Raw genomic sequence first — 18,437 nt, 5'->3', positions numbered from 1 at the left:
GTTGTAGCATTATATATTATGTATAAGTAATTTTCTTTGTTATTATGTTTCTTCTACAAATTTTGATAAAAGATTTAAATTAAATTTAAATGTTTAGATACATGTTTCCTTAAAATAAAATTTTACTAATCGTATAAATGGTAAATATATGTATATTTATACAATAGTGACTTGTACTATATTAACTTTTGGCATGAATGATAAAAAATATTTTGTTAAATATTCACTTATATCTTTTATTTCCTATTTAGTTACTATAGCCATTCTTAATAATGAATTGTATGTAAATACATAGATAAAATAATAAATCATAAAATACAGAGAAAAGCATTTTTTATTTAACGTTAATTTAACAGAGTATTAATTCACATTTGTTTGATACATAATTAAAAGTTGATTTGTAGTTCAAAATAACATAATATTACATCAGAGATTACAATGAATGCGTAAAATTTCTTGATTTTTGATTAAATGCCTTTAAATACAAATTTTGTAGTTAGAATGAATATTTTATATAACAATGAAATATTTTTAAATAATAACTGGTTTCTATTGTTTATTCTGTTTTTATAGGATCTATATATTGTTATTTGATTTGCTTATAAAAAAGTTGCAGAATGGGATACTGATATGATTATTCGAAAGTTCATGCCGATAACAAAACCAAATTTGGTTGGCTCCCTCTGTCTTATAGTTTTAATGTTATCTCAATCCATGTATCTTGTTTGCTTCCACTTCTATTTCATAACTGCCAGTCTAAGGTCCAAGTGAGGCGTATTAGTTCATTTAGCTGGTACCACCTGATATTCGCAGATGTTAGTTGAGACTTAACTAATATTTACAATTGAAGTGTTGCGTGTATCGTTCTATGATATATTTGTTTATACTTCTAACATTTTCAATATTATTTTAACAATAATGAACGTAAGTATTAATGGTATTATCGCTATATACATTAATATTAATTATTATTACGAATATAAATTCGTGTAGTATAAAAAATCATGTGCAATCCTTTCATTTCTTATGGTATTAACGCTTGTATTACGTACGATGTTGAATTGTTTTGCATACTTATTATTTTGTACTAATATTAATGTCATTGTTTATGATTGATAAAAACTGAACTTTGTTTAACTTCTAAAAGCTTGTTATATTTTTTCATAAAATTTATTCTTGATAATGCCTATTCAAGATAATAGGCATTATCTTGAAAAGATAGAAAAATTAGATAATTAAAAAATATGTTACAATAAATATTCCGTGTATTTCCTAAAATGCAATAAAGATAATTAGTTTAAAAATGATTAGTTTTTGTTTGAATGAATATCTTATATTCATTAATTAATGTATTACACATATAATATTATGTGGTAGAGGAAAATATTTATATGTAAGAAATAAGAAACTTCTATATATTTATAGTTATATGTATATATTTTAGGGATTAGTTGCTCTAGTAACTGGTGGTGCATCTGGATTGGGACTTGGTGTTGTACGAAGATTTATAAAAGAAGGTGCGAAAGTAGCTATTGCTGATTTACCAACATCTAAAGGAAATGAAATTGCTGATGAACTTGGACAGTCTGCTGTCTTTACACCAATGAATGTATGTATGAAATAAATACCATAAATATTATTATTGCTATTAATAGTAATAGTATTAAAAATTATGTAAACAATCTATAGTAATAAAATTTTCCAGTTTGTATATTAATAGCGAAATACATTAAAGAGACATCAAATAAGGAAATTTAGAATTATACATATTAACATAATATATTTTTTCTTAGATTGTAACATATTTATATTCGAATTAACAATTTCTTAGGAATGTAAAACTTCATAGTATTAATTGCATACTACAATTAATAGCATTAGTAACCACTATGAATTGACATTGAATGTTATTAAATTAGTTATTAATTAAATATTTGTTGTATATAATTTGATATTATAAATATATAACTTTTGCAAAAGAAATCTCTATATTAATAGATACTTTGCAACTTTGTTTTATAGGTGGTATCAACGGATGACATAAAAGCTGCTTTAGATACAATACAGAAGAAATTCCAAAAATTGGATGTCGTAGTAAATGCAGCAGGAATAGCCTACGCCCACAAAGTATTTAATCATAATACAGAGACTCCACACACTTTAGAGGTTTTTGAAAGTGTGATTAAAGTAAATGTTAATGGAACATTTAATGTTACTAGATTATCTATACCATTGTTGTATAAGAATACACCAGATAATGATGGACATAGGGGAGTGATAATTAATACAGCAAGCATTGCAGCATTGGAAGGACAAACAGGTCAGGTAGCATATTCTGCGAGCAAAGGTGCGATTGTTAGTATGACTTTGCCACTAGCTCGTGACCTAAGTAACATTGGTGTTCGTGTTGTTACAATCGCACCTGGAATATTTGATACACCATTGTTGGGAATGTTACCACCGAAAGTACATATGTATTTAATGAAATCAGTACCATTTCCAAATAGATTGGGTGATCCTGATGAATTTGCTAAGTTAGCACAACATATTGTTGAAAATCGTTATTTGAATGGAGAAGTGATAAGATTAGATGGTGCTCTCAGAATGCAACCTTGAATATAATTTTTTGTATACTTTTATGTTGTTTATACGAACATGGAACATGGATAAAGGATTTTCAGAACATGGATGTCACAAATAAAAGTTATATAAAATCAGACAAAAGTGTATAAAAAATGAATAAAACCGTTAATTTTTTTACATGCAACACCATTATAATTCTCTTAGAATGTACACAAACAACTAAAAGTTTTCATCTATTATAGGTATCGACAATTTTCTTTATTACCTTATGACTGTACATTAATGTCTTGTAAATAGGTTGCAAAAGTCGCAACACCTTTCTTTAAATAGTTCACTAGAGTATCATCTAGCAAAAAAGTTGTGTACATAATATCAACATAAAAATCGTTTAGTTGTCCTGTTATTCATTAGTCTTTCTTTGCAATAACCTCTGGAGATTTCCAAAATTTCAGTAAATACTGGAATTTATTTTGATGATTTTTCGGAAGAGCCAGTTTATTCGATAAGGCAGGATAATCAGGATCTCCGAGGTCTAGTCATTCCTAGGCATTCGATTCTTTCAGATTTTGTAGCTTTTCTAGTTGGTCAGGTTGTAATTCGTCTGGAATACTTGCCCTTCCTCCTATTACCATTTTTTCTGGTACGATCTCAATATCTTCTGTTTCTTGTACTTCGATTACGGTACCACGAGATGGGATAGATTGAGAATTATCTGCTGTACTTGGCCCGGATGTTGAGTCCCCTTCACTACCAGAGCTGCTACTAATTGGAAATGGTGCTGAATCAGTTGGTAAGTCATCAACTGTTGATTTCTCTTCAATATCTTCGGTCGTTTCTGTAGTTTCTTGTTCTTCTCTTTCATCCATTATTACAGTAGCTTCTTTGCAGTCACTTTCATTTACTTCGGTAGTGGTGCTTGAAGGTAAATCACCATCAGAACTTTCCGTCGATTTCACTGTGTCATCAGCGGTTTCTTCTAATTCTGGGAATGGATGTTCAATTTCTTCCATTGGTGTTGCCGCAGTAATTACAATTTGCGCAACCCCAAGTCCGAAATCGTCTTTAGACTGGTCAATGTTCAGCTGCTTTGTTTTCTCATCATCTACCTAAAAATAGAAAATACATAGTTAGATTTTGCCTAACAATCAATCATTAAATAAATGTTTTTGTATTATAATTTAATAAACTGCTTACCTTTGTTTCCGATTCATCCGATACTTCTACAACTAAGCAGCAGTTTTGTGCATATTGATATTTAAATTAAATAGAAACGCGATAAATAACAGTAATGATTTGAAACTTACCTACTATACCAGGCCCTTCGGATTTATCGCCTTCAAACTGCGAGCCATATTGACTTTTTTGGTCCTTTGAAAGATTTATTATGAAACCCTCTTGTCGATGCTGTTGTTCAACGTTTGCATTACTAGATATTCCATCTTGTGATTCTATGCAATATAGCACAATATAATATATCAATATAATAATAGCATCATCTTTTTTACGATAATTTTTTTAAAACTTTTTTTTAAAGCTTGTTACCTATCATTATACTTTGTGTTATTTCACTTTCTAATAAAAATTCTGGAACTTCGGGTGGTGTAAACACTGGTGGTGCAGAGCTCGGCGGTGTTATATTTTCCTAATGATAAAAGACGTAGAAGAGATTGTTAAAAATAAATATATTAATAATTGAAAGGATCTTTGATCAATTAAAATTTAACCTGTGGAGTCAAAGGTGAACCGTCTGCAGCACAAGGTTCTACGATCAAAGATGGGAATAATCCTCGTTGTCCCCGTAATTCTCCTTCCCACCATCCATCGTCGACATCGTGTGGTTCTTTTCTTAAAACCTTTAAAATATCGCCTTCAAGGAAGCTAAGTTCTTCATCGCATGTGGCATCGTAGTCATAAAGGGCAATACAATATTGTTCTACTTCTGAAAAATAGATCAATACCGGCATTTGATGCTGATAACGTTAATTATAAAATATATGTAGTGTATTAATTTATTACATAAATTATTATGTGCCATAAGCTATATAATTAATATAATGTTTCGTATTTGAAAAAAATAAAAATTACTTAACACTAAAGATGTAAAGTGGACTTACCTCCTATATGATTTTGTACAATGGTTTCTGATGCTGGTAGATTAGCTTGTAGATTAGCATCTGGATCTACTGCATCATGATCATCGATTGTGTAATCTACCGAGGAGAAGGATATTTGTTGTACTAGACCTGGTCCTTGGGAAGTTAGACCGGATGTTGTATCCCTTTCAACATCGAGATAATTCTGGGGAACAAATCCTTCTTCGCCACGATAATTTCGTGCTCGGAGCCAACCATCACCATCACCCTCACCAACGACTTCCAGTTGTTCACTTTCGACAATCGATAATTCGTCAGGGTTTTGCGCCTATAGAAAATGAATTTTAAGTAAAAGATACTTAAAACAGTAAGGTATATATAAATATTTTCCTAGAAAAAATGGTTTCTCTAATATACAAATTTCTTACTAAAACGTTAATTCTATTATAATAAGTAATTGTTTGTAAAGTATATAGTGTTCACACCGTATACGAATAAAGCGCGGTACACTTGTATATTTGCTGCGTAGGAGGCATTTCAGATGTTTCACGAATCTCAGTTTGTTCTTCCTTTTCCTCGTTATCCCAATCTACAGTTGTCGGATCGTCCCAACCAACAGTAAGTTGTTCTATTCGTTGCTTCTCTTGCTCAAGTAAAGCTATCAATTAAGAATACAAATAATTTGATTTTGAATGGAATGTTCTCTTTTATATCATGATTTATGTCATATATTATTAATCCTTATATACCATCAACTTCTTCACTATCATGTCTTTGCCTTTCCTTAGTTGCTTCTTCTTCTTGTTGAGAAGCATTTCGTGCACTGCCCGGTCGTTCGACAGTCGTCAAGTCGCTTCCACCATCGCCATCGCTATCATAAAACGAATCTGAGGACGGATGTTCCTGTATAACATATACATGATTTTTTTATGACACTTTATACAATTTTTCATATAAGAAAAGATTGACAAGTTTTAAATTAAATATCAGTACCGCCGTTCCCGATGCATCAGTTCTAACAGAAAGAGAGCTAGCTGAACGTGGCATATCTTGAACACTTAAAGTTTCTGCCTCCTGTAGCCATTCATCAACATTCACTAAAAAAAATAACACATATAAAGCGATACAATTATTAATTGTTAAGTTACGATTTGTTATAACAATTGCATTCGAGTAAACAAAAAAATAAATATGTAACAAACCTCCACCGGTTCGAAGGCATTCTATTCTTGCTTCTGCCTTTAGCTTTGCTGTCTAATGAACAAGTAAATAGGTAAAGAAGGGAATTGACGAAAATCACGTTTGACCACATATCTTACCTCTGCACGTCGTATCATATGTTTCAGTTCATCGATTTTTGTATCTAAATCTGGACCTTGTGGATCGTTTGGATCAGTCTATAATCATTGTTAAGTATAATTATTAATAAATCAATTTCGGATATACAACATAAAAGAGATAATTTAATAGACTTCTGTAGCGACTAGTTGTGTTCTTTCGTTAACCTTTTGTCCAGACTCTTTTAGTTGTAGAAGAATTTGTAATTTTCTACTATTTTCTCGAGCGCTGCCTATTTCACGAGCTATTCTTGTCGACCAGCGTCGAGCTTCTTTTCCAAGTGTAGCTGCAGCAGAATGATCAGCCGTTATCCTGCAACAAATCTGTTTTCTAGAATATCATAAAAAATAACGTTTTAAAGTATATACATCTGATAAATCATTTATAAACCTCTCTATCGGATCGTTGTCACAAGCTTCAAATTCATATTGTATATGTTGCTTTAAAACAGGATAATACAAACAGCAGCATTGTATATTGTACTCTCTGGTGAGCTGTAAAAGATAAGAAATGAACGAAACAGTTTACATTAATTTATCTATATTATCTATGTTATATATATTAATTTCTAAGGTAATTTCTCTAAAATTTTTGTGCTTACTTGTTGCGCTTGATCACGAATTTTGCCATAACTATTTTGCGTAGCTAAGCAGGTTAAAAGTTCTGTACGACCCATTAGCGTTAAATATTCCGCAACTTTATCATAAACATCTTGCTCTAAATACTGTTAACAGAGGAAAAAGGCTTTTTTATTTATTTTAAATGAAAGAAAGAATTTACATATACATATATATATATATGTATATCGTAATAAAAGTGACTTACTTGCATAGTGCTTTGTAAGTCGACCACAAAATATCTATTTTGATGTGCATTGGCAGCGGCGAGGCTAAGTAAATAATCATTTCGAGCTCCTGTTGATTTCTCTTCTAAAGCATCGCGTTTCGAGCTTACCTGAAAATAGTAATTTTTTGCGTAAAACATCTGAATTATTATAAATTATTTAATATCTCTCATAACATTTCTTTACCTTTGCACTATTTTTCTGCAATGACGTTATCGATTGAAAGAAGGATCCCTTCTTTTTCTTTAGTCTGTAATTAATCAGTACCAGGTTTTAAGTCTTCAATTCATTGCAAAACTTGGACTGTCTACTAATCAAATCTGTGTAAACACATACTTCTCTTCGATATCTTTTGCTTTATCGCGTACATCATGGGCACTATGCTCTTCATCGAAGTACAATTTCTTTGTTTTGTCTACATCTTGTACACACAATTGTAACTCTTTTTGTACTATCATTAATTGGTCGATTGCCTTCTTAGAGATTTGTAGTTTATGCATCTTTAAACTCTTTGCATCGTCAGCAATTTGTTGTTGAAAAACTTCTACAGCAGCTAATCGTGCTTTAGCCAATTTTTCGTTTTCTTCTAAGACTGTTCGCCAAACGTTCCACATATTCCTGAAATTAACAATTATTTAAATTCAACCGAATTGTTTCAAGATGTAGAAAAACATTACAACACATTTTAACTTTCTTCGACTGGGGGGAGGGACGAGGATAATTTCGGCTAAAATAATTTTAATATATTCTGTATAATATTAAAGTGTACCATTTTTCTTCGCCACCTTCCACTTTCAAATCCGGAATGTTTGGTATCTTTTTATTCAAATATGCTGAAGAAATTTTAAGAAGTGCCTGAAATGATCATTGATCAGTAACAACGTAAACTTGATAACGTGGATTTCGCAAATACAGTTTTCGCTACGGGAAATGATATTTCTCTTACCTCCGAGTATGATTTTTCAATTGCAGACTTTTTTATTGTAAAGTTGCTGAAAAATATATTTCCACTGTGAATGAATGCTTTCAAATAGAAAATTTATTTGCAAATACAAAATTATAAAATGAGATACATGTTAGACATACTATGCTACAGAAAAGTTGCAGGGCTAAAATACATATGTAGCAAATATCAAGGGGCGTTAACTCATTTGTAATACGAGCGGAATAAGATAAAATTTATTGAAGGTAAAAGTGTAACGTCAAAGAAATCAAGATCGGTGATATAAAATGACCTGAGCTTAGGTTGTTTAAACAGCTTTTATCTAATCCTCCTTTACATAAGTTTTAGACTTACCGTATATCTTCCAGAAGGTCGCATTCATGCTGGTTTTTCGCTTGTAATTTTGCCGCTTGCTCTGCGTGTACATTCTTAAGAAATTTCGTGTAATTTCCCTGTAAATGCTCACATTGTCAATCTATATTTTTTTTCTATCATTAGATCTAATTAATATCTATGTGTAATGACATATACGCAATAAAATGTAACGTTATAACGCGATCTGATTTAACAGTCAATAAACACAATCACGTCGATGTTTCTGTAGTAATATCCCGATTTTGTTACGAACAGATCTTTGTAATAAATGGAGGCGTATCCTTTGGTTCTTTGCCAGAATGTCGCGCCGAAAAATTGACTTGGCAACGATAACATTAACGAATACTATACATAGAAGGATAGTGAACATACTTTTAAGAAAAATATATGCTTTAAGAAAAATATACAGCTCGATTGTTCGTACATTTTTGTATGTTGCTACAAGTATTGATAGAGTTATCCATGTAGAAATTTTTACAGGCTTCGACTATTGGATCTATTTAATACTGGTAAAGTTAAGTATTCAATAAAAATAAGATAGTTCGTATACCTCAAATTTTCCTTTACAGTTTCAATCGAGTATGTTTCAAACAAAGCACATAGCTTCGGATACAAAACAAAAACAAAGATAAAATAAAATAAAAATTTCTGTCCTTTTCACACATTGGCGAGGTATTAATTGGCTGATAGGCAAACGTATAGGACTAATGATTTGATTAGTGTTAAGATTGCTATAAATCAAATTCAATTTTGTAGTATAAGTGGGTGTATCGATATCTTCTTTATGCGCCGTGACTCATATTGACTTCGTGAACTCTGATGAACAATCATTCAATATCCAATGAACTTTCATTTAGTCATTGGAATACTGATTTTTTTATCGATCCTACCAATACTTAAAAAATATATCAAGCATATACGCTTATAATCTATGGACAAATATATAGTTATGTGTGTGTGTGTGTGTGTACTAGTAATATCACGCATTGTTACGCATGATAAAACCTACTTCATCATTTTCGAATACAATGCAAATTTTCAAGTCTTTTTTCGCTCCAACGATTCGACAAACACGCTAATGGAAATATCAAGTAACGACAGAGCAGAGCTTTCCGCTTTGTTTCAATCCGTTTGCACCCAAAGTATGAAGAGTGTATAAAGGAGAATTTTCAATAACTCCGTCAATTTGTCACTTTTTACATGCAGGTAAATTACTGTGTCTTTTCCAAGAACGGAACTTTATCTAATATTACTTGCGAACTATAGTTCCTTCTAATTCAGCTTACTTCCTGTGAGACAGAAAGGTCAGATTTTAACCCGTCTAAGATGTACTTGACGGGATACGATAATAATGAGACGGGAATGAATTTTAAACCGCATCCGTAGGTCGTCAGAAAATCGTAATCGCGACTCCTAATAGGGCGATTTATTGTTAGAAAAGATATTTTTTCGATCGAGTGACTCGGTGAACATTCTTGAAACGGAGGAAAGGAGACGGAAAGAATTCCTCGAAGTCGTGTAAAATTATGCTGCTTCGATCTCATAAATAATTAGTATAGTTAAAATTTTAAAATAGGAAGCTTGCTCTCTGAGCATTAGCTCTATTCTCGTCAAAGGAAAATTGTCGAGTGCAAAGAAGTGGGTAAACATAAAATTGTCCGGAAGATGCGAAGAGAAATTTCCGGTGCGAAAAGCAAATAGAGAAGAGCATTCGTAGCGAGCTGCACCAAATTTCGCCGAAAGGAAGTATACTTTTCAAACAGTCTTAGGCGTAAAACACGCATTCCCTTCTTGCGAATCACTCTGGATTCTTATCATTTGACTGGCTTTCGGTAAGTGGAAGTGGGTCAGGAATCTCCCGATCTTTAACTACGAAACTTCATTGTCACGAAGCGAAGCGAAAGCCCGATTCGCTACCTTGATAAATAGATCGGAGAATCCTATTATCCTTAAAGAAATAGAGTTAACTAAATAACGGTAAGGCTTTCGACTATTTTCTCATCGATGTCCAATTAATTAATAGAAAAATCATAAAACTACGTAATGTCTGCCCTGGACACTTTATTATCCTTCGAACAACACATTAGTCGTGTTTGAGGGCGTGGAAAGATTGCAAGTGCATATTAAATCACTAGTTGTATCCACAATAAAAGAGTACTTTGCCATTCATTATCTATCGATTCCTCGAGTCATTTTATAGTAAAAGGCAATTACGAACGAAAAGTCAAACATTTTTCTTTTTTTTTTTTGAAGACCACTCTGTCTCTTGCTTAATCTTAATTCGTAGTAAAACTTTAAATTACAAGGCAAAATAAATTTTGCGAAAAGTTTCTCGAGAAGAAACATGGCCTCCTGAAAATCGTCCTACATTCAAAATTCGGGATCGATTTCGGCGAGAACATAGTGTACTGTTATATAATAAAGGAGACAGACGGAAATTTCAGGGACAAGGAGATTTAGATCTGCGCAAAGAGGATGATATTTCCGAATGGTAGCAGTGTGAAAGCAAAGAATCTGAAGGAGGGTAGAAGTCATTATCGGTAGGACGCACGTTCGTTTCGATCTGAGAAGATATTAACCTGGGTCTTTGGCCCGTTCTATACATTTTGAGGTCAGCTTTTGATATAGATTCGTGGCGAAGACCGAAGTGCGCATCGATTTTCCTATCGTGGTAACGTTCGAACGCTGTTTACGTCAATTTTTTCGTAAAATATCGCTAAAGATCGATACGCGGTCAAATTCATTCATTTCGATCGTATCGAGAACTGTTACCTTCTCGTATACTTCCTTCGATACATATGACACTTTAGAAATGAACCCTACTTTCACGATATCACGCTGGATCATTAAGACAGGAAATAGATTTATTAATTCTCGGAGAAATGCCATTGCGATACAATTGCACGAAATAAAATCTGATGTAAGAAGGGTATAAGAGAAAAAAGATCGTACGGAGTTGATAGAAGAAAATTGGACAGCGAAGATGTCAAGCTTATCGGCTTACTTTTCTCGGTGGTGGTTGCATGCTGGACGAGCGGCCTGCTCTGCAGCCTCACCGCTGGCAGCCCGTTTTACACCGTCCGCCGGGGAGGGGTGCTTGTTGTTTTTGTACGCCTCACCCGACACAATATTACCACGCGCTACCACCCTCACTGCTTGCGTGTTCGTACGCTACTGATCTCCTGTCCTCGACTGAGTTAGCCTATTTATTGATCGCATACGCGCCTGCGTTCTCTCGATCTACATCTTCGGCATTTCTCATTCTCCTTTTTCCGACTTTTCCCGATGTGTCCGATCTCGCACGATACTTTGAGGCGTCATCTTCTTCTATGTGAATTTCCGTGTGTTTTATCGACTGACATCAACCGAAATTCCCCCTTTTTCGACATATTCGTTTCACTACATATTTCAATATCTCGTTCGAATTTTTTAATTATTTAATCCGTGAAAATGCGAAGGCGCTACACACGAAATGCTCAATAAACAGTGATAAAAAATAAACTTGTTTCATTTACGCTATAATGTCTTTAGTCTTGTTATTACGTTGTTCGAAGCGCCTGAGTTAACTTTATTTTGCATAATTTCACACTATGGAAAAGATTTGTAAAAATACATATCGAAATAACATGTAAAAACAAAGAACCACAGTCTCGGAAACAGTATTCAACTTTATTAATTGTATAAAACGGGAATACTCTTCGCAAATACATACCTAATGAATCATTATGTATTTCGTATTTGACATGTAATTATGAGAAACGTTTAACATTACATACAAAATTGAAAAAGTCACAGCGGACACTTTAAACTAGTTGAACATCCACAAGATGCGATAACTTCACTATACATCATTTTGACTGGGTCAAAATCAGACTTGCTCAATCCACAAGAAATACATATTTCTTGCATATTTCTTAATACATATTTTATCTGAAGCGTAATCATATTCAAGCAGTTTTAGTCGTCTGGTATTGGTTACCTTATAAAAATATGGAAAACACGACGAAATTCATTCTTCGGAAACTAATAATTTGAAGCTTGACCTTTTAAATAAGCGAATATTGTGAGGCAAGCAAGCCTGATAAGGTTTAAAAATTGACGCAAGAAGAAAGCAGTCCATAAATACTTGGTAATCGAAGTTCGTGTCTGTTTGTTCTAACTTCTACAATCGACATTCATGGTAACTCGTCAGGCGGTATAGATCCAAGATCTTGATCAGCTGGTAAACCTATGGCACCCTCAACGTCGGCATCCGAACCGACTGGTAGTACGACTTCTGGTTGAGGCGCTGGTTCAGCTTGCAAAAGAGCGATTGCTATTGGATTTCCACCAGCATCTAGTACTGGATCGGCAGTAGCTTCCGCAAGATTTGTCACAGACTTTGATTTCACGCACTGAAAATCGACGTGTCGGCTTTTCGCTTCTTCTTTCTCCCAGGACATATGAATAAATGGTCTTTGCACGTAATTATAAATCACTTCAGCACGTCCACCTGCTCTCTTCTTAATTTTTTCTTTATAAGTAGGATATCCTTCGATACCTAAACGAATCTTTTTTAAACCGCGTTCCTTCATTACTTGCTTAGCTACATCTCTGTTTTCGATATATTTGAAGAACCGATACATCGCAGTACTGTTAACAGCTGTTGGAAAATACAAGACACTCTATTAACATTATGCTTTCTTTAATGTGAAATAAATCACAAACTTCTTATTGAAGGCAATGAGTTTTAATATAGCCAATAAAATATTCAAGACTACGACCGATATGATTATCGATTTTCTATTTTATACATCCAATATACCGTAGCAAGGTCATATATTTTGAACCTTGATATCGTAAAAAAAGGCGGAAGTAAAAAGCAGTATCCTTTGCTTACTTACTTTGTGAATATTCTTCTCCCATTTGAGGTGGATATTCTTCATCCCAATCAACGATATCATCTTCCAATAGAACAACGATGTGACATTCTCGATCGCCTCTACGTGCGCTGTTTACCATTAGCGGCAGTATTAAATCTTCTAGAAACACTTCAAACTGGCATCGTGCACCTTCGTTAGACAATTCATGTAATAGTCCTCCTATGAAATAAATCACCCTATTTTTAGAATTTCTATTATTTATTATCGATAAGCATTGTGCTTTTTAATAGTTATGAGTTGTCATGACTTATTATTTGTGAATTGAGTTAGTAATTTTATATAGTAACAAATGATCCCGATTAAAAAATTTGGAAAAATTTCAGAACGTTTTGTTACGCAACATTAACATAATAAATATATTTGATAATTTTATTATATTATACATTATAGTATAATTTAATTATATTTACTTACTTAAATTTTGACACTTTACTGTATTAGCGTCAAATGGTACAAGGAGATAATCGCAAGCTTCTCGTAATTCTTGAACAGCAACTGTCGGTGGACATCGAATTACGCCACCTTTATAATAATCAAGAATAGCTCTGAACACCATGGCAGATATACCATCTGCAACTTCATATTCACCACGTTCATTTGGTTGAGCATATTCAACACCAGAACTAAACATTCTACCTAACATCGTGTTTGGATGTGCAGTGAAGAGTGCAGGATCAACAATAAATCTGAAACCAAAATTTATCTTCTAACTTAATATAATCATATTAATAGTAAAAAATGTATTGTACAATATTTACCTAGTATTATCAACAATAAGAGTAATGCGTTCATCACTAGCTTGTGGATTGTTTATACTATTAATAGATCCTGATGATGGTAAATTGTCTCTATTTTGACTTTGTTGATTTTTTCCAACACTAACTCCAGAGCAAAGTCTGAAAAAAGATATGTTCTAAGTGACTACTGAAGATCATTTAATATTAATACTTACATAAAACAAAAGAATTATGGGTAATAAACATATAAAGCAATGCAGAGTATTGAATAAATATATAAGTAACACTATTTTTTTCTTTTTTTTACGTGGTGGAAACCTTCATAGACACCCCACGTCCTCTGGGGAGAGGACGCCGAGTAGTGCCGGATTCTACCGGCTAAAACCTCCATGGTGGCTGTCCCTACCGCCTAAAGAAAGAGCTCTGGAACAGCGAAAGCATGCATCTCAGGCTCCCTAGCGCTATCTCCGTCCGTAAATAAGGGAGGGTGGATATGACGTGGTGTGCGACCATAGCACGCCGCGCTCTATCCCTGGGGCCGCCGTGCAAGACAACTTGGTTTCCCAACTAGGCAGCTGACAGCCTCGCGGCGTCGGACTGACCAGCGCCTAGGACCTACCGGAGGTCGGGACCAGCGCGAGCTGCGCCTGCAGCTGACTCTCTCACTCGGCCGCCTCCTTACGGAACATTACTTGCTCGCAGAAGGAGGCGACCGCCCTCCAGCCCCTCAGCACCGCTGACGGCGAGAGGTGCACCTTTAATACAAAGGGCCTTCCACGGACTTCCAATGGGACCTTAGGAATTCCTAGGGTAACAAAATTCATTCCTATGCTAGGGGTTTCTAGACTAAATCTAGGAGAGAATCATTCTTTTTCAGGGTAGCTAGCTTTTCTTAACTAAATAATTTCTTCGCAACTATGTCGTTATTAAAGAAGTACGCTCATCCGATGCCGAAGTGTTCGTATGCCTTCTATCGCGTAAAGACATCAGGTCCCTCTCAACCATTAGGCAATCATATTGAAGTTGTTATTTATAGTATCGACCCATCCAGAAAGCGCAAGAGCCTGGGCTCTCACTTAGCAAACCCCCCGAGCAGTTCTTGTTCTCTCACGTTGTAAGGCAAAAACTGCCACTGAATAACATTGGGCGCTAACAAGTGCGACGGATGACTGTACCGATCCAATAACTGTTGAAAGGCGTTGCCGGTTTTGCTGCATGGCACCACCATCTATTGTGTCAACTTTCATCCAGCCGTATTAGCGGTATTTGTTCCTCACGTTGGCTTTCGCATGATCATCTTGTATTTTGTCTCCATACCACGAAGTGTTCCGGAGACGCGAGCAGCGAGTTTGCCACTTCGCCGTAATCACGACTCTATGTCACTACCATCAGGAAATGTGACATTTTGCAAAATCTGTAGTCTTTCGTTAGTTAATCGTTCCACGTGGTGGCGATAGTCAAGTAAGTTCATAGTAGGCACACTATAGGGTGGAGACATTCCGTCCGGAAGTGGGTGCCATGGATCAAACTGCCTATCTTCATTCTGTTGTATTGTCGCCTCTATTAATCTTGATGTCACAAAAGGGGAGACGTAGCATTCATAAGCGTTATGATTATTGCACCACACACTTCAAATCTACCAGCTGGCTGTTCAGATACGTTCTCAGTTGCCTCAATCCTTGGATTGGAAATTGCGCACTCTAGAATGTTATGCATGGGGGTTTTTCGCATTAATTGTTCTAACGTGATCGATGATTACAACGTTGAAGATACTAGTCATTACGTGCTGAAAAGCAGTAAGTGTCATCTCACGCTGGAGCCGGAAATTTTCTGCTTCCAGATCGGCATACACTCTTTCACACAGTAGTGCAAAAGTGAAAAAATCGGGATTCTGACTATAAGTTCTTTGCACGGGGTGGGTTTTGGAAAAGGGGCTATCCTGCCAAATGGGTTCATTGACAATTACTTCTTTAGAAGCTTTTACCAAACCAGCTGTCATTTCAGCTGGATTAACTATCCTCTTAAATGTTTCTTGTACTCGCGGTTTTCCACTACCGGATTTCCAGGCTCTAGTACGTTAGCGTTGATGTCCACTCAATTGTGGCGGCCCAGTGTCATCAGCCCAATTCTCTGGTAAAAAAGTCTCCCTGATTTGATTTCTTGACATCTATGGAGTTCCAGCAAGGATCGGTACTTTAGTCATCTGACTATAAGAGTTCATCTTCAAATGAAGGAATAAACGCAACACAATGTATGAAACAAAATCGACGTATAAGTAACACCTACCTGTTGTATAACGATGCCTGGACTTTTGTATCAATAATATAAGAAATACAACTCACAAAACATACGATAATTAAGTACTTTAATAAATACTATCAGATATTAACTTAAAATCATTAAATATTTCGGATACAAGATACAACATTATTGTGTTTACTGTCTCCTATTCATTTGTGAATATTACCTGCTTTGTTGATTAACATTAGTGTTTTGTCTGCCAGAATTGAAGGTATGACAGTGCCTTTCATTGCTTCCATCTCTTTGTACCAAACAAGATTTTGGTTTGGAAGAGCCACCACAACTACATGCAAAACAACAACATTACCCTTCTAATGTTTGCATTCGACAACAAGCATAGTGTATTATCTACAGAGTCTAATGTAATAAATAATTTAAATGATGAACAAGTATATATAAATACAAATTTTATTGTCAAAGTAATATAATATGAAGGCTTCTAGTTGTTTATTTAACTTTTTTATTGTTTCAACATACAAACACGCGTGCGCGCTCTCTCTCATACACACACACACATATTATTCTTTTTAATATAAAATAAATAAATAAACGAATGAAACTAAATACGATTGCAGGAAGCCTATGTGGTATGATTCTAAAATGAAATATAATAATATAATATAAATTATATTTTATGGTATATATCAGTGTGAAATATGGATTGAATTATGTTATTTTTTAATACACTGCTTATTGATTGATCTAGTGTAAAATTATAGAGAAGTATGAACTTGTAAATTTTGATAAGAAGATTAACTGACATGCATGACATCCTGCATAACATCCTTTGATACATGCCACATGTAACTGTTAAGTTTCAAGGATACAATAGATTACAAATGAAATTCTCATACTATTGCTCATCTAAAGTATTTGTTTTAACAAACTAAGAAATTAAGCTAATAATATAAAATATCTAACATATCTATAAATATCTAAAATATTAAAAATATCTATAAATATCAAAATATCTAAAATACCTATGGCTTTCATTTTATTTTATGACAAACATGATACTCATTTGTATCTTTTACGTAGTACCTCATTCTATTCTTATAAATACGATGCCTGCCCCTGCCACCTGTTTCTTTATCTGTTTCAGTATCGCTGCTACTATCTTGAACATAGTTTAAACGCTCAGCAGGATTTGACATCTTGGACCAGCTGTAAAAATATAATAGGAAATAATCTTAAATTATTTTATGCTTATCTTTAAACAATTACCTTATTTTCAGAAAGTATTATACTTCATGTACTTAATAAAGTATACCTTATCATTAAATAACTTATTGAATTAATTACAAACATTATTAGAAAGATTTTTGTATGTATTTTCTCAATTTCATTTCTAACTACCTATATCTTCATAATTATATATATTATGAACTACAGTAAATATATAAATACTTAAATAATATAAGGATTATGCAATAAAATTTAAATTAAACATATAGAAAATTCGAATACTTGAAAAATTATTGTTAAGGCTTCTGTTTATTATTTTTGTAGATATAAATAATATTCATAAAATATCCAAGATTATAATTGAATAGCATATTCTGTAAGTATTTGTTTATACTAGATATAATGATGCTGCAGGAACTTTTAAATATATTTATTACATTAACAATTAAAGGGACATGTTACTGTTATAAAATTACAAAATATCTTACTCCATATTTTCGCATTCTTTGCAGAATACTTGTGCATAAGACATATATCTCACATACTTACAAATTAGATATAGACAAATACCATCCAAGTTTCTTCAAAATCCAGCTGGTTGAGGTACAAATCTCTAAACCACAAGATTGAAAGTTAACCTGACCTCTCCTTTCGACGGAAAGTTGCATTCCAAACTGATGAAACAGATAATACGAAACACCACGGTCATTGATGACAATTCGTCTCGACAGGCGTTGCCCGAACTTTATGCTACATCCAGTTAGAAAAACTTATGATATAGTAACTAAAATGGAATGAATAAAAATTATTTGAAAATCGTAACATCATACTTTATAAAATAATTATGAAATTATTCTGTTTACTGTATTCCATACCTATATATTATAACACGCCTAATGTAAATGACAAGTATTTTGAAATAATATGAATTCGCGCCAGGAAATAATCTAGATGTCTCTTTGATAGTTTAAACAAAGATTCGTATCTAGTTTTTATAAATTTAATGATAATTATAAATTCTCTACAACTCCGTATATTTGTAAACAAGTGCAAATTTTGATCAAGATATTATTGTCAGATTATATTCGTGTGCAATTGTTAAGTTTATAATGATTA

The 18,437-nt window shown here is 33.6% G+C and overlaps 3 protein-coding genes across 5 annotated transcripts; 1 reads left to right on the top strand and 2 right to left on the bottom strand.

Annotated features, from left to right (window-relative positions):
* The first annotated feature begins 464 nt into the window (after positions 1-464).
* LOC132916712 (3-hydroxyacyl-CoA dehydrogenase type-2-like) lies at positions 465-2,767 on the top strand. The gene is made up of 3 exons (XM_060976981.1): positions 465-924; positions 1,445-1,609; positions 2,023-2,767. Exons 1-3 carry the CDS (start codon positions 919-921, stop codon positions 2,614-2,616), a joined length of 765 nt encoding a protein of 254 aa, XP_060832964.1. The 5' UTR covers positions 465-918; the 3' UTR covers positions 2,617-2,767.
* A 52-nt stretch (positions 2,768-2,819) lies between these two features.
* LOC132916701 (protein nervous wreck) lies at positions 2,820-11,362 on the bottom strand. Its single transcript, XM_060976940.1, has 21 exons — positions 11,181-11,362; positions 8,156-8,253; positions 7,805-7,850; positions 7,628-7,713; positions 7,195-7,476; positions 7,045-7,108; positions 6,840-6,968; positions 6,616-6,738; positions 6,405-6,508; positions 6,182-6,326; positions 5,996-6,073; positions 5,879-5,930; positions 5,670-5,773; positions 5,426-5,579; positions 5,162-5,334; positions 4,698-5,004; positions 4,308-4,522; positions 4,126-4,225; positions 3,888-4,031; positions 3,778-3,809; positions 2,820-3,689 (listed from the first exon to the last, which is right to left on the bottom strand). The coding sequence occupies exons 1-21, from the start codon at positions 11,199-11,201 to the stop codon at positions 3,126-3,128; spliced, it is 3,021 nt and encodes a 1,006-aa protein (XP_060832923.1). The 5' UTR covers positions 11,202-11,362; the 3' UTR covers positions 2,820-3,125.
* A 462-nt stretch (positions 11,363-11,824) lies between these two features.
* On the bottom strand, positions 11,825-18,072 carry LOC132916708 (BTB/POZ domain-containing protein 10). Of its 3 annotated transcripts, none has more exons than XM_060976975.1 (7): positions 17,892-18,072; positions 17,178-17,300; positions 16,303-16,419; positions 13,857-13,994; positions 13,513-13,784; positions 13,060-13,257; positions 11,825-12,818 (listed from the first exon to the last, which is right to left on the bottom strand). In XM_060976975.1, exons 1-7 carry the CDS (start codon positions 17,987-17,989, stop codon positions 12,352-12,354), a joined length of 1,413 nt encoding a protein of 470 aa, XP_060832958.1. In that variant the 5' UTR covers positions 17,990-18,072; the 3' UTR covers positions 11,825-12,351. The 3 variants fall into 3 exon arrangements, with proteins under 3 accessions (XP_060832958.1, XP_060832957.1, XP_060832959.1); XM_060976974.1 differs by having other exon boundaries at positions 17,871-18,070; XM_060976976.1 differs by lacking the exon at positions 16,303-16,419 and having other exon boundaries at positions 17,871-18,069.
* Positions 18,073-18,437: the final 365 nt, after the last annotated feature.

Source organism: Bombus pascuorum, chromosome 2 (assembly GCF_905332965.1).
Source record: "Bombus pascuorum chromosome 2, iyBomPasc1.1, whole genome shotgun sequence".
NCBI lineage: Eukaryota > Metazoa > Arthropoda > Insecta > Hymenoptera > Apidae > Bombus > Bombus pascuorum.
The sequence above is the reverse complement of the archived record's forward strand: the minus strand, read 5'-3'. Positions and strand labels throughout refer to the sequence as shown.